Consider the following 15,009-nt stretch of genomic DNA (forward strand, 5'->3'; position numbering starts at 1 on the left):
AACGGCCCCGTAGGATTGAGTAAGAGGGCGGGGATCTGTCCTGTATATGAATATGAAGTCCTAGGTATATCTACATCCACTACATGTCTACCAGCTGGTCGTTAGTGTGAAGGGTTGATTGTATCGGATAGTAGGCGACAATTGGAGATAGATATAAACGGGAAAATTCACCTCCCTTACATGTCTACCAGTGGATTGGTAGGGTTGAAGGGTTGAATGTATCAAATGATAGACAAGTAAAGGAGATAGCTATGGGTACGGGTATATCCACCTCCACTACATGTCTACCAGCGGGTCAGTAGGGTGTAGGGTTGATTGTATCAGAGTATTGGGTACGAAATTTACCTTCACTACTGTGCAACCTGCTAGATCAGTTAGTTTTCTGGATCGTGAGCATTAATCACAATGTCTTGACATACTAATACTTGGCTTCACACTGTAACACCGTCCAATGCCATGCATTTGTAATAGATTTCAACAGTTGTGACGTCACGTCTCTCAAAACGACACCCGATTTCTATAGTGCTCCTTTCCACCAAAGGTGCTCGGAAGGGCTTATACATATATATGCACATGCTTTCACACACACACACACAGACACACACACACACACACATATATGTATATATATATATATATATATATATATATATATATATATATATATATATATATATATATATATATATAATTCAATAAAATCAACAAAATCATTCACAGAAAACTGAAAGGAGGTAATCTGTCTTCAAAGAGTCTTCAAAGAGGATTTAAAGAAGTACAGAGAATTATGGTGTCTGGTGTCTGTTGAAAGAGTAATCCACACAGAGGGAGCAGAATGTGCGAAAACACGTCGTGAACAATTCCACTTAGGAATCAAACGGTTCAAGTACAGGAACATCGATGAGCGGAGAGAGAGAGAGAGAGAGAGAGAGAGAGAGAGAGAGAGAGAGAGAGAGAGGGAGAGAGAGGGGGAGAGAGGGAGAGAGAGATAGAGATAGGCCGATAGAGATAGAGAGAGAGAGATAGAGAGAGAGAGAGAGAGAGAGCAGAGAGATAGAGAGAGAGAGAGAGAGAGAGAGAGAGAGAGAGAGAGAGAGAGAGAGAGAGAGAGAGAGAGAGATGACAAGTAGTTGGGAGCAGTGCCCTGGATCGTAGCGTCGCCATCGTTAAACCATCCTTAGGGCGGAGGAAGACTTTAGAAGCTGGGTTGACGAAATACATTTGGAGGTGTAGCCATAAGCTACTACTACTACTTATAGATAGAATGCGCTTGGCCAAGGAGTTCACAACATTGCCATCCGGAAGTATAACGGACCAACACACAAACTCTGTGTAACCATGAACTTTTATAGTCTGGTTAATACAGTTTAGTGAGAACAACTCACAAAAGCGGATGGCAAAAACCATAACAAAGGCCTGAGTGACGTCATCTGCATACTATCTATAGCCTGACAATGACCAAAAAAATAACGTCAAAAGACAAGTCTTTGGCCACAAAAGAAAACAAATCGTGAGTTGTATTCAATAGTTCAACCAATGGGATCACTTGTTTCCTTGAGCTCTACTAACGACAACTCACTAGACGCTGCACAAAATGACGTCAAACTATAAGTTTTAGAGCTTCTAGTGTCAGGCTATAAATTAACGATGGCCACGCCTGGATGCACTTGAAACAGTAACAGGTAAGTTACTTTCCAATGATGATAACAACAAAATGAAACAAGTGGTGTGCATTATGTATTCATTGAGTTAACGTCGTTGGCTTCTGGCATCGTCACGCGATGGTGGCGGTCGTTACCCTATTCATGTCATGTCAAGTACAGTCAATAGATAGAACGAAGTTCACGTCACTCAGGTCTTTGTTATTGTTTTTTGCCATCCATGTTTATGAGTAGTTCTCACTGAACTGTATTAACTAGACTATATAAAGTTCGAAGGTGACGTCACTCAGGTCTTTGTTATTGTTTTTTGCCATCCGCGTTTATGAGTAATGCTCACTGAACTGTATTAACCCGACTATAAACGTTCATGGATACACACAGTTTTGTGTGTTGGTCCGTTGTACTTCCGGATGGCAATGTTATGAGCTTCTTAGCCAAGCGCATACTATCTATAAATGTTCAAGATTACATATACTTTTGTTTGTTGGTCCGTTATACTTCCGGGTTGCAATGTGTTGTGAACTTCTTAGCCAAGACCACACTATCTATAAGATGGATTGAAATTGGATTCAATAGTCTGATGTCATGTCGCCCAGCAACGGCGGCCATCGTGGTTCTAAACAAAAAAAATCTGTACTTTTTATTCTTCATGCTGACTAGAACTTTTCATATGTCTTCTGATCAGAATGTGTAAAAGTCAAAACATGATCAGATTTATGGGGTTTATTTTTTCTCCTCTGGATACGATTTTATGCTCGTCGGAGAAATATTTCATTAGGGCGTCCGCCATTGTTCCGATAGTTTAGAGCCAGTTACTGTTACCATGCTTCATTACGAGGGAAGTGACGTTACGACTGTTGAAGCGTATTGACGCGACTCAGCTCTTTGTTTTTTATTTTTAGACAACCTTTTTAATGATTAGTTCTCACAAAATTCGATCAATCGGACTATAAAGGTTGCACGTAGATTTATGCGCTGGTACGTTATATCCGGCTGAAGGATGTTGTGCGTATTTTGCCTAAACGCATAACATCAATAGGATCACTTTGTTACACAGCACCTTAAAACGGTGCTAGGTCAGGATGAATAGGGAACAAAAGTGTGATGTGTCAATATACTGGTTCCAATCTGATTGGAAGTGTAAAGCTAGTCTTCTAGAGGACTGGATACATACGTTGTGTAATCGATCTTCTGATTTCAAAGGATGGCATCTTATTTTCAGTCTTAAATAAATGCTGGTCGTCAATAAAGATCATCCATCCTCGTAATCATAATATAATCTGCCTATATTTCCTCTAATAGATATGCCACCTTATGACTCATATATATGTAACCTATTCATTGTTTATACATTGTCCGGAGAAATGATAACACACTTCCAAATTTGAACCGGAAAAGAGGACGGTGTAACGTCACGACGGCTAAATATTTGAATTATTGTAGAAGTTATGAGACGGCATACATTTATATGTCATATTGAGGGTAAAATGCGGCCATGTGGTCTTGTGGTATGAAACTCGCTTTCGGATAGGAAACGGCTCTATACTCACATTCTCTCACCGTACTCAGGTGTAAAATGAGTACCTGGCCGTTAACACCGCTGTCTCTGTCCGAAAAAAATGTAATATCGCCTAACAGTCGTCATGTCTCGTACTAAATGTTAAGTGTTGCTGTTGGCCAGGGACCCATTGTAAAGCGCTTTGAGCACGTGTAGTGGATATTGCGCTATATAGATAGTATGGTCGTTACCCTATTCATGTCATGTCAAGTACAGTCAATAGATAGAACAAAGTTCACGTCACTCAGGTCTTTGTTATTGGTTTTTTTTTGGTTTTTTTTTTGCCATCCATGTTTATGAGCAGTTCTCACTAAACTGTATTAACGAGACTATAACTGTTCAAGATTACCCATAGTTTTGTGTGTTGGTCCGTTATACTTCCGCGTGGCAATGTTGTGAACTTCTTAGCCAAGCGCACACTATCTATAGATAGTATGCGCTTGGCTAAGAAGCTCATAACATTGCCATTCGGAAGTATAACGGACCAACACACAAAACTGTGTGTATCCATGACCGTTTATAGTCGGTTTAATACAGTTCAGTGAGCATTACTCATAAACGCGGATGGCAAAACACAATAACAAAGACCTGAGTGACGTCATCTTCGAACTATCTATAAAAGCTCAATTAAAAAAAAAGATATCGAACAATACAAATCATGTGATTGGAATACAGCGTGCATACCGTGTGTACTGGCGGTCGTGGTGGCGCTCCATTCACTCTTGACTGTGGAGTTATCAACTTTGAGTCTGTATTGGTAACTTTTGTTGGGTTGGAGACCTGTGTGAATGTAGCTCTTGGACAGACCTCTGGAAAATGAATGTCAAGACAGGACATTTTTTTAAAAAATGATTAATTAGATATGTTGAATCCTTTATGCAGCACAATATCCACTAAATGAGTTGTTTTTTGTTTTTTTACAATGGGTAGCAATCCAACAACGATTTTATTTATGTAGGGAGCTATTACAATTTACCAGTAGATTTTTGACCAATCAAAACATGGAATTTGTGACACACCTTCTTCACACGTGCTCGGACAAACATTGTTGGTTGTTTATAAACAATACAGTGAATGAAATCGGCCTCTCTCTTATCATTGTTATTATTCCATACAGAGGGAGCAGAATGTGGGGGGGGGGGGGGGGGGGGGGGGGGGGGGGGGAGGTTGGACATTAAAAAAAAAATTTGGATTTGTTTTTTTTTCAAATCTGGATTATTTTTTCGTAATTGTTCGATTTTCCAAAGTTGGGATTAAAGAATCCCATGTCCTCCCAATTCACTACCTATAACCTTATCCTCCATTTAACGACTTTTGAGGCGGATCCAGAGACATTCGGACTGTCTTCAAGTGGACATAAAAACCCATTTCACTCGATGTAAAGCATGCAATAAATTAAAGTTGTTGACATCGGAGAGATTCTGTACCAGAAGTCCATACCTTTGTGAAATTAAAGCCAATGTCAATTTCCTGAAAATCTCCCTGTCTTTGTCCTTATTTATTTGGTTAACCCTCTCCATACCAGCCATTTTCAGGATTTTCCCCAAAACTTCACACCCAACTAACTCAAAAATATATATTTATTAACTCAAAAACGATAGCAGTAAACCTCTTCCGATGCATAATTTATTTAACAAAACATGCCCTACAACACACTGTTCGTTTTTCTTAAAATTCTATGTTGTACAAGAGATATTTTGAATAAGAAAACTGTTGGTTGTATTTTAAGGAATGTGACGATTTTCCTATAGTTGGTAAGGAAAGGGTTAAGACATTCAAGGGTAATGAAATGGGTCAATAGTTGAAAAGTTGGTGAAAACAATTTATGATCGGGATACTGTTAGAAGAGTGGTTTTCCAAAACTCCTTAACTCCGTTTTTTCCCATTTTGAAAATATTGAGGTTTATTTCTCCTCAAATTCCTCATTCGGTTTGATATTTTATCATATTTAAACTTCAAATTCACACAAATCTAGGGACATTCTTGTGTCAATTGATGCTTAAAAAATCTCAAAAAGTAGAAAAATCGAGTTAACGAGTTTTGGAAAACGAGCCTTCAATTGTATCAGACAGAACTCGTGCTTTCCAATCGGAAGGTCCTCGGTTCGAGCCTCGGTCGGCGAATAGTTTTGAGCCACTTTTGTATGGAAAGCGCTTTATAAACTTAACTTATCACCTACAGCAAAATTGTCACATGTGTTACGCCACAATTGGCATTTTTCTTACTCAGATTTATTGTGTACATCACAAACTTTAAAGAATGATCATTGTTTAATTAATAAGAACATAAAATTGTGTTGTAGAGTGTCTTGTTTGAGTCTAAAAAATCAATTTTTCTTCTGGAAAAGCCTGCCATTTTGGGAACATACTGAAAAGGATCGGCAAGGAGAGAGTTAATGCCATGTAATGACATTATTGTTATTACGTGACACCCTTCTAATTAATTGATATGGCATCGATTGTGTAGACGTTTTCCACAAACTCATGGAGATTCTCAATAGAGTCTTTTGAAACTCACAAGGGGGATAACTAATGGCATCTGAAGAATTGGAAAATAAAGATGGAACGAAATTGACGTCACTCAGCTATTCCTTATAGTTTTTAGCCAGACATTTTTATAAGTATATTATATCATATGTCACGAAATTCCATCAATCAGATTATAAACGTTTAATGTTACATAGTATAGTTTTAGGTACTGGTACGTTATATCCGGCTGGCAGATGTTTTGATTATTTTAACTAGCATAGCATCGATAAAGTCGACTGTTCTTTCCGCCACGGTGTAGCCAAACAAGAATAGGTGATGCATTATTTATAACTGGTAATTTGTCATCGATTTACAGCGACAATGGCAGCACTTCGATTTGAATATCGGTTATTGATTTATCATTGCCAGCATGTGTATATATCGATTTATTATCAGAGAGTTAATCATTAAGCCAAGATAACTTAATCGATCCGATTATTGAATGGAATCCACGAAAGTGATTTTTATCAAATAAAATAAATTAAAAATAAATAGAATTTCCTTTCCCGAAAGAGAGATTTGTCTTGAGGGTCTATCCCAAGGGAAGACTGAAATAACACAGACGCCAGCCGCAGTACATGGCCGCGAGGGCATAGGCTTTGTGAACTTATGCCCTGATATTGAAGTAACGAAATTGAGTTCACTCAGCTCTTTGTTATTGTTTTTAGCCAGCCGTCTTTATGAGTGGTCACTTCCTTACTCTTGAGCTCCATACTACTACTACTACTACTACTACTACTACTACTACTACTACTACTACTACTACTACTTCTACTACTACTACTTCTACTACTACTACTATTACTACTACTACTACTAATACTACTACTACTAATCCTACTACTACTACTACTACTACTACTACTACTACTACTACTACTACTACTACTACTACTACTACCACTACTACTAATACTACTACTACTACTACTATTACTGCTACTACTACTACTTCTACCACCACTACTACTACTACTACTACTACTACTACTACTACTACTACTACTACTACTTCTACTACTACTACTACTACTACTACTACTACTACTACTACTACTACTACTACTACTACTACTATACAACAACAATAACAACAACAACCACTACTACTACTACTACTACTACTACTACTACTACTAATATTACATTTACTCCCAATATAAACGACTTAATGCACAAATTTCTCAGGTCCCCAATAACAAACAAGGCAAGTCGTCTTTTGTATATTATTATATCTTATCTTATCTAGAACTTTTCAACCTTTGAAATCACAATGGATCATGCACGGTTGATCAATTCTTTATTCAGTGATATAGAGTGAATGCATTATCTATCAAATTCAGTCCCTTTATTGGTGGATAAAGAGTCAGTACAAAGACATCTCCCCACGGGATTAGAATCTCAGTCTATGTTAACGAATTGTGCGATTTTGTGAGTTTTGTTATCACGTATAGATAGTATGCACTTGAATAAGAAGTTCACATACATTGCCATCCGGTAGTATAACGGACCAACACACAAAACTATGTGTAACCTTGAACGTATATAGTCTGGTTAATACCGTTTAGTGAGAATTACTCATAACCGCGGATGGCTAAAAACAATAACAAAGGCCTGAGTGACGTCATCTTCGTTCCATCTATAGGTTAAATGTGAGCTAACCTCTTACTAGTAGTCGCTGTGTTGGATACAACTAAGGGAGATAATCTGTGATAAACGCACTCGCCCAATAACGTGTCCTAACGGTAACTCCTTAATATACCAGACACGGTTCATTGACTCCATATCAGACTAATTCAAGCCTGCGTATCGAATGGCGAAAGAATGCTGAGCTTATATCATTTTCAACATTATGTCATTCAAATGGATTTATTTGTTTCGATGTTGGTTTGGTTGTAACCAGTTAACTACCGTAAGATGGAAAAAAAATAGTATTTGAAAATTTGGCCAGAAAACTTGTCCTTCAAATTTCGATCGATTTAAACGAACTCTTTTTGGCAAAAACTCTCAAACTTGTGCTTTAATTAAAAAAAAAAATTCGGGAAGTCCCAGTTTTCAGAGCTTTTGCCAAGATGAGAGTCATTTAAATCGATCAATATTTGAAGGACGAGTTTTCTGGCCAAATTTATAAATACGTGTTTTTCCAAAGTACGGCCGTTAACTGTTTTAATTGACACATTGAGCGTTGATTTCTGTTGATTTTTCGTCGTTTACGTGACCGTCTATACACGTTGCATATCAATCAAACTCATTGTCCACTGGAATGTCTGATAAGTTCTTGAACAAAAGGGGTTTGTGGGCCGCATTCTAATTTGTTGAAGTGCTCTTTCTAAGAAGACTGCTTACGTCCATCGTAGAGTATAAAACCCTTTATTTTTCCAGAAAGTGGGTGTGGAGACGGGACGAAAAACTGTATGAATCATAATGTAAAGTATCCAAGTTACAATGTAACTAGCTATCAATTTATACTTCTATCCATATCTCTCTCTGCCTCTGTCTGTCTGTCTCTCTCTCTCTATCTTTCTCTCTCTCTCTCTCTCTCTCTCTCTCTCTCTCTCTCTTTCTTTCCCTCCTTTCACTCGCTCTTTCTCTCTTCTCTAGCTCTCTGCACACCCCCCCTTCAACACCCCTCTTTCTCTCTATCTCTACCCCCCCCCCCTCCTTCTCTCTCCCTCAATTTCCTAGCAGCAATTGAATAGTAGAAATAGTTCTAAAATTATTATTATTTTTTTTTTTCAATTTTTAAAGTGTGGTCAAAGCATTAATTTTGGGGCAGCGTGGCTCAGTGGTATGGTATTTGCTTCGCACCCGAAAGGTACTGAGTTCGACTACACACCGTGTTGTGCGGCCTGGAGCAAGTCACCCCACCCTGGATCATCATGCTGCGATGCACTGTGGCTGACGCCTGGGTTATTCAAGTTTCCCCCTGGAATAGACCCTAAAAACAAATTTCCCCTTGGGGATGAATCAAGGGAATTTCATTATTTTTCAAATTTCGTCCTTACTTCAAAAAACTTTAACTACTATAGTCCTGTCTATGATCTGTTTTCCAACTTGATTTCTGTCATTTTCTTGGAATGACGTAGCTTGGTTTTGTCCTGGCCTTGGCCGGAATCCTTGACTGGGAGGGAAGCAATCAAATGTATAGTCATAGTTTTGGGAGACGATATATATTTTCCTTGTAAATCATCTTTCTGCTATATACTGTTATAATTTTTTTTATTTAAAGAAAAAAAAAATATCAGAGTTTATAAAGATTTGAGAGTATTCCTCTTAGTTCGATCATGTGCTTATGTCTGGATGAGACTTTTAGGTGATCTCAAACAAATACACTGATAGTGTACTCTTGGAATCTACATCTGTTCCCTATTTGAACCCTTCCCCTTTATATAACTTTTTCTTCTGTACTTTATTTTAATTGTAAAGAAAAAAATTAAATGAGCTTTTATATAGGGCAATATCCACTAAACGTGCTCAAAGCGCTTTACAAGGGGTCCCTAGCAAACTGTAACACGTAACATGTAGAACGAGAATGTTACCTATTATTTTTTTTTCGGACAGAGACAACGCTGTTAACGGCCAGGTACTCATTTTACACCGGAGAATGTAGGAAAACAGACTTTTCAAAGGACTCAACTATGCGCCGAGCTAGGCTCGAACCCATGACCTTCCAACCCGAAAACGAGTATCATACCACTAGACAACATAACCGTACTTTTAATTGTAAATGTAGAATATTCGACTACCCAATTTTCTTCCTATTTACTGGCGCTGAAAGGACCTAAATGTGTCGCAGGCGTCGTAAAACCTTTAAAAACAAAATCAAAACATTAAAATGATCCCCGACTTGCCAAAAGTTCTTAAACCCGAGACTTCCTTTGAAGTATCATGTTTCATAATTTTTGACACGTTGAAGGTCATGTCTCAATGAATGACAGTTAATCTATCACAGCAGGAATGGAATCCGGGGAGTGGGAAGGGAGGGGAGGGGGGGGGGGGGGCACGTGACATTGAGTCTCCAATCCTGACGTACACAAATTTGCAGGTCTGATAATCGAACGCAATGATGGGCCTGATTTAACATCGTTGAAATAGACACTATTTTGCATTTGTTTGAGGATATTACCTTTAAAATAATCAGACTATAATAAATTGGGTTATCAGACCTGTAAATGAGTTCACGTCAATCAAATCATTTCCTCCCCTAATCCTGAGATTTAGAACGAGGACATTTCTAAAATATGTTTTTGTTATAATTATTCGAATTACCGCAACACAGATATATGTCCCTCTCTGTTGGTTTGTATTTGTAACACTGGCCTCGGATCAGAAGGCCCCTGGTTTGAGTCCCTCTTGACAGCTCAAAGTTGAGTCCTTGAAAAAAGCTTTAAGTAACATTTCTCAATGCACCCAGGTGTAAAATGAGTACCTGGTGATATCAGCGTTGTCTCTATCGGGGAAAAAGAAATTGTAACCGCGCCGACCATATTTCATGACTCGTCCTTCACTATATATTATATTGCTGTTAACTTGGAACAACGTATAAATCGAGTTGAGTACAGTGGATATTGCGCTACCCTATATAGAAGTTTCAAGAGTTTAAAGGTTTGTTTTTGTTTTTTGTTGTTGTATACGAATACCTTTCAACCTTAATGATATCCCTCTTCTCAATTTCCGATCAGGTTACAAAAAGCAATGAAAATAAAACTGTATGTCCGCCATTCTTTCTTCTCGATGGCCCAAGACATACTGTTGTCGTCCAGCGAGTAGATAGCCACCCCTAATCCCCCCTCTTTGTTTATCGAGATCCGTTAAGAGTTTTGAAAACACATTCTATCCAACACTCCTTGACGCAAAATCCTTCTTTTTCACACTTGAAAGTTGAAGCCATAAAAAATACCAGAAAGCCGGACGAAAATAAAGCAGTGACGCAGATCGTCTATAGGTAACTAATGACGCATAACAGCTAGTATCTAATCTTTCACACACAAATGGTTGGGGTTTTACTTGAAAAGATTGTAACTTCAATTTTTCTTATAAATAAATTGGTGACATATATATATATATATATATATATATATATATATATATATATATATTCTTAGCGAGGTCCCAGGTTTGAGAGTTGTTGCCAAGATGAGTGTCATTTTAATCTATCGATATTTGCAGGACGAGTTTTCTGGCCAAATTCAAATTTTTAGATACGCGTTTTTCCAGGGCACCGCAGTTGGCCGGTAACGGCAGAATTCATGATCTTAAGTTTTTTACTTTTTATTTAAAACTCAACAGTACAATTTACAAAAGTTAACATTAGACTTTGATAGGAGTAAGGAATCTTTTACAAATTGCTGGGAAAAATGTCTGTTATTCAAGATACCATGTATGTACATAATATATTCACTATCTAGAAAGTGATAACAATTTAAATAGACGTAACGTTCTATTCAAAACGCATGGAGTGATACGTCAAATATTTTGGGTAGTTGAAACAGTTATCTGCCCCTGTCGTTTAACGCTTTACTTATCGTGGTAGATATATGAGATTCGATGCGTCAAACTGGTTAATATATATATATTGTTAAGAATATGTTGGTGGGTATTTGTAGATAACAGAGTGCTCGATAATATTAATTAGAGCATGTACAAAAGATAAATATATATAAAAGGACACTCACAATGTATTGTGGCCCGCAAATATACCCAACGACGAACTACGGATTTATCGGCAGCCGAGGAGATGCTACCAGCATTGAAACGATTGTCCTGACATAATAATATTATGTGAGTGTCCTTATCTTTTGTACATGCTCTAATTAATATTATCGAGCACTCTGGTATCTACAAGTAGATATACATATATATATATATATATATATATATATATATATATATATATGTGTGTGTGTGTATGTGTGTGTGTGTGTGTGTGTGAGTGTGTGTGTGGTGAATGAATGTAGCCCATCGCCTGAAAATGCATTATGTGAGGCGTTTGAAATGCTGAAATTTTACTCTTTAAAATATTATTTTTTAAACAATCAAACAACAACAGAGGGTTGAATGTCAAAATGTTAAATATTCGACAACGAGCACAGAATGAATTATGTACTAACATATCTAAAAATTATAAAACTCTTTTTACAGATGATATACGAGTAACTTGAAAACCTTTCTTGAATCAGGGGCAATTCTATCAAATGAGCACTAAGATAATGTGCAAGGGCATAACGATCGGCCATTTGATGCTGGGAATAGAACAGTCGACCTGTTGCCAGATTTATTTGCGCGCACCTACAAACTTTATTACCGGAACGATTTTGACCGTTGGTTGCTCAAAATATTCGCCTCTATCTATGTTGATTTCCACAATGCATTAGTATAATAATTAAAATAGCATTTTCTTGCCTGCAAATATTGTGGTTTATCCACCAGGAGTTAAAATAAATAAATAAATAAATACATATGGTTTTGGGGAATTGACTGAAATCAGTACACAAACACAAACATTCACACATGCGCATACACACATATATGCGCAACAAACCTACATCAGAAAACAACATTGGCGCCAACAGAACACAACAGCATTCCTCCCTGAAGATTCCATCAAAATACCAATGGATGGATGAAACAACATTGTAGGAGGAAATAACCAAATGAGGTGAGGATAATAAATAACTAAATTAATACATTTGGGTGAAATTTACGATTCATTGAAGAGAATCCGTATTATTTCTATAATTGCCTAAAGCTATTTTAAATTATATTTATGATTGTATCAAAGTTTAATTTTATTTTTGGCATTAGTTTTACCCCGCAATTTATACCAATTTAAGCCGACGTGTCACAAATTTAAGTTTTCGGGTGTTTGAAAACAATACTCTCTCTCCCTACAATCATATGTTTGCTTTCATTCACTTTCTATTTGTTAAGGTTAGAATTCAATTTTATACATTGGAAACCCCATTAACTCCATTAACTCCTAACACGCCGGGGAAAACCACAATAAAGAAAGATAGATAGAAAGAAATACAAAAAAAAAAAACAGAGAGAAAGAAAGAAATAAATACAGAAATACAAAAAGACAGAAAGAAAAAAAGAAAGAAATACAGAAAGATATAAAGAAAGGAAGAAAGGAAAAAAGAAAGGAAAGAAAAAAGACAGACAGAAAGAAAGACAGAAAGAAAGGAAGGAAGAAAGAAAGAAAGAAAGAAAGAAAGAAAGGAAGGAAGGAAGGAAGAAAGAAAGAAAGAAGGAAAGGAAGAAAGAAAGATTGGAAGAAAGGAAGAGAGGAAGAAAAAAAAAAAGAAAGACATAAGGCTATCAGAAAAGAAAAGTAAACAAAACTGTTAGATCCATTTATAACCTTTTTTGACAAGTACCGATACCATTAGCGATAATCGATCTCATTAATAAGACTGACGCATTCCCCGTGTTCTCAGAATGACAAGTGTTCAATAAATATGTTGTACTTAACACATATTTGACTTTGGGTACTTCTTTTTTATTGAAACTCCAAATTTAATTCAATGAAACTCCGGTACCGAATTCAATGAAACTCTGATACCGATTCTTGTCCATTGTCTATTCATTAAAATTGATATTTACTTGGATAATAAAACAGAGTGTATAGATTCAGTGGTAGAGACTCCTTTTTCCGTTTTCGCACCTATTAACCCATGGTTAAATTCGGTACTCTTTTCCAATAATGGACAAATTATGTCATATAATGTATCAAAACCGGCGTGCACTAATTTGCAGGTCTGATAACCCAATTCCTTATGGGCTCATTGTTGTCATGGAAATCTTTAAAAATTGACGCAAAATATAGTTCATTGTATCAATGTTAAACTAGGCCCATTAGTAGGTTCGGATGTCAGATCTACATATATGCACACGTCGATTAAAACGATTTTATGTCAAGGTTGTATATCTATTCTTTAAAAAAATGGGATTGGGGGTTGAAATCGTTCAGTACAATGTTACACTTTTGCCACCAAGCCACCTCGGTGTCTATAGCGTGAAACGGACAATAGCAATATCTTTCTACCATTTTTTCATAGGAAACTAGTCCATCGCAAAGTACTTTCTACCTGATCTAAAAGACCCAGCTATCCAATCACTGCTGAGTTGACAAGGGGTCAGAAAAAGTCTCAACTACAACAGAGATCGATTCGGGTCCATTGCATATGAAACGAGTTCTCCCCCATCTTAGGTATCGGACTCCTAATGATTCAACGCTTTTTAAAAAAGGCTTTTTTTTTAGCTTTTATATAGAGCAATATCCACTAATTTGCCCAAAGCGCTTTACAAGGGGTCCATGGTCAACAGCAACACGTAACATGTAGGACGGGACATGACGCCTGTTAGGCGATATTATAAATTTTCGGACACAGACAACGCTGTTAACGGCCAGAAAATCGTTTTACACCTGAGTACGGTAAGAGAATGTGAGTAAAGAGCTTTTTCCAAGAACTCAACTATGCGCCGAGCGAGGCTCGAACCCCGGCCTTCCGATCCGAAAAAAATAAAAATCATTATTCAAGGAAGGACTAAGTGATCCAGGATATGAAAGAAGATCTTATATTCAGTAGAAGTTTCCTAGTGCCTGGCAAGAGGATTATCCCTAATTAGTGGGTGCATTTTATGGCTTGAATCTCGTAGACGGAGTATAGGGTATATCATTATCTTTTCTAATTTCTTCATTGTTTATCCCCCCCCCCCCCTCACACACACATACTCACACCCATGTACACACACCATACAACCCCCCCCCCCCACACACACACACAAACCCCACACACATATACCCACGCCTCCAAACACTTCATACACAAACCCCACACACACGTCATACACATACCTCTCACACACCCCTCACACTTACCTCCACTCGCACACACGCTCACACAAACTCACAAACATCATACCACCCCCATCCACCGACCCACCACCACCACCACCACTTATCCCGTCCCCTATGCACATAACCTTAATGTATTGACATAACACAGGTCAATATAATCACGAACTCATAACGTGGAAAGAGTCAGCTACCATTCCTAATCTACTTACATAATCGTTTTAGCGTGAATTCAACACCATGACAAGATTTAGCTCTGGACATTTGTGAACCACAGTCTCAAAACAGTGTTATATCGGAATCGCTAAGCCAGATCTCAAACCATCAAACGGTTCCTCTAGAACGAGACGCAAAAATAAATTTTTGGAGCTCTAAAAATTTTTAAAATATATATATATATAT

General features: G+C 37.4%; 1 protein-coding gene across 4 annotated transcripts in view; it reads right to left on the reverse strand.

The window, feature by feature from the left end:
• Positions 1 to 15,009, reverse strand: part of LOC144965007 (uncharacterized) — a 76,064-nt gene that overhangs the window by 18,408 nt on the left and 42,647 nt on the right. For all 4 annotated transcript variants that reach the window (XM_078899856.1, XM_078899854.1, XM_078899853.1 and 1 more), the window contains one exon: positions 3,904 to 4,028. In XM_078899856.1, coding sequence (XP_078755982.1) covers positions 3,904 to 4,028 — 125 coding nt within the window. The remainder of the gene's footprint in view (positions 1 to 3,903; positions 4,029 to 15,009) is intronic.

Source organism: Berghia stephanieae, chromosome 2, assembly GCF_034508935.2.
Source record: "Berghia stephanieae isolate SIO BIC M18660-M18661 chromosome 2, UCSD_Bste_1.3, whole genome shotgun sequence".
Classification (NCBI taxonomy): Eukaryota; Metazoa; Mollusca; class Gastropoda; order Nudibranchia; family Aeolidiidae; genus Berghia; species Berghia stephanieae.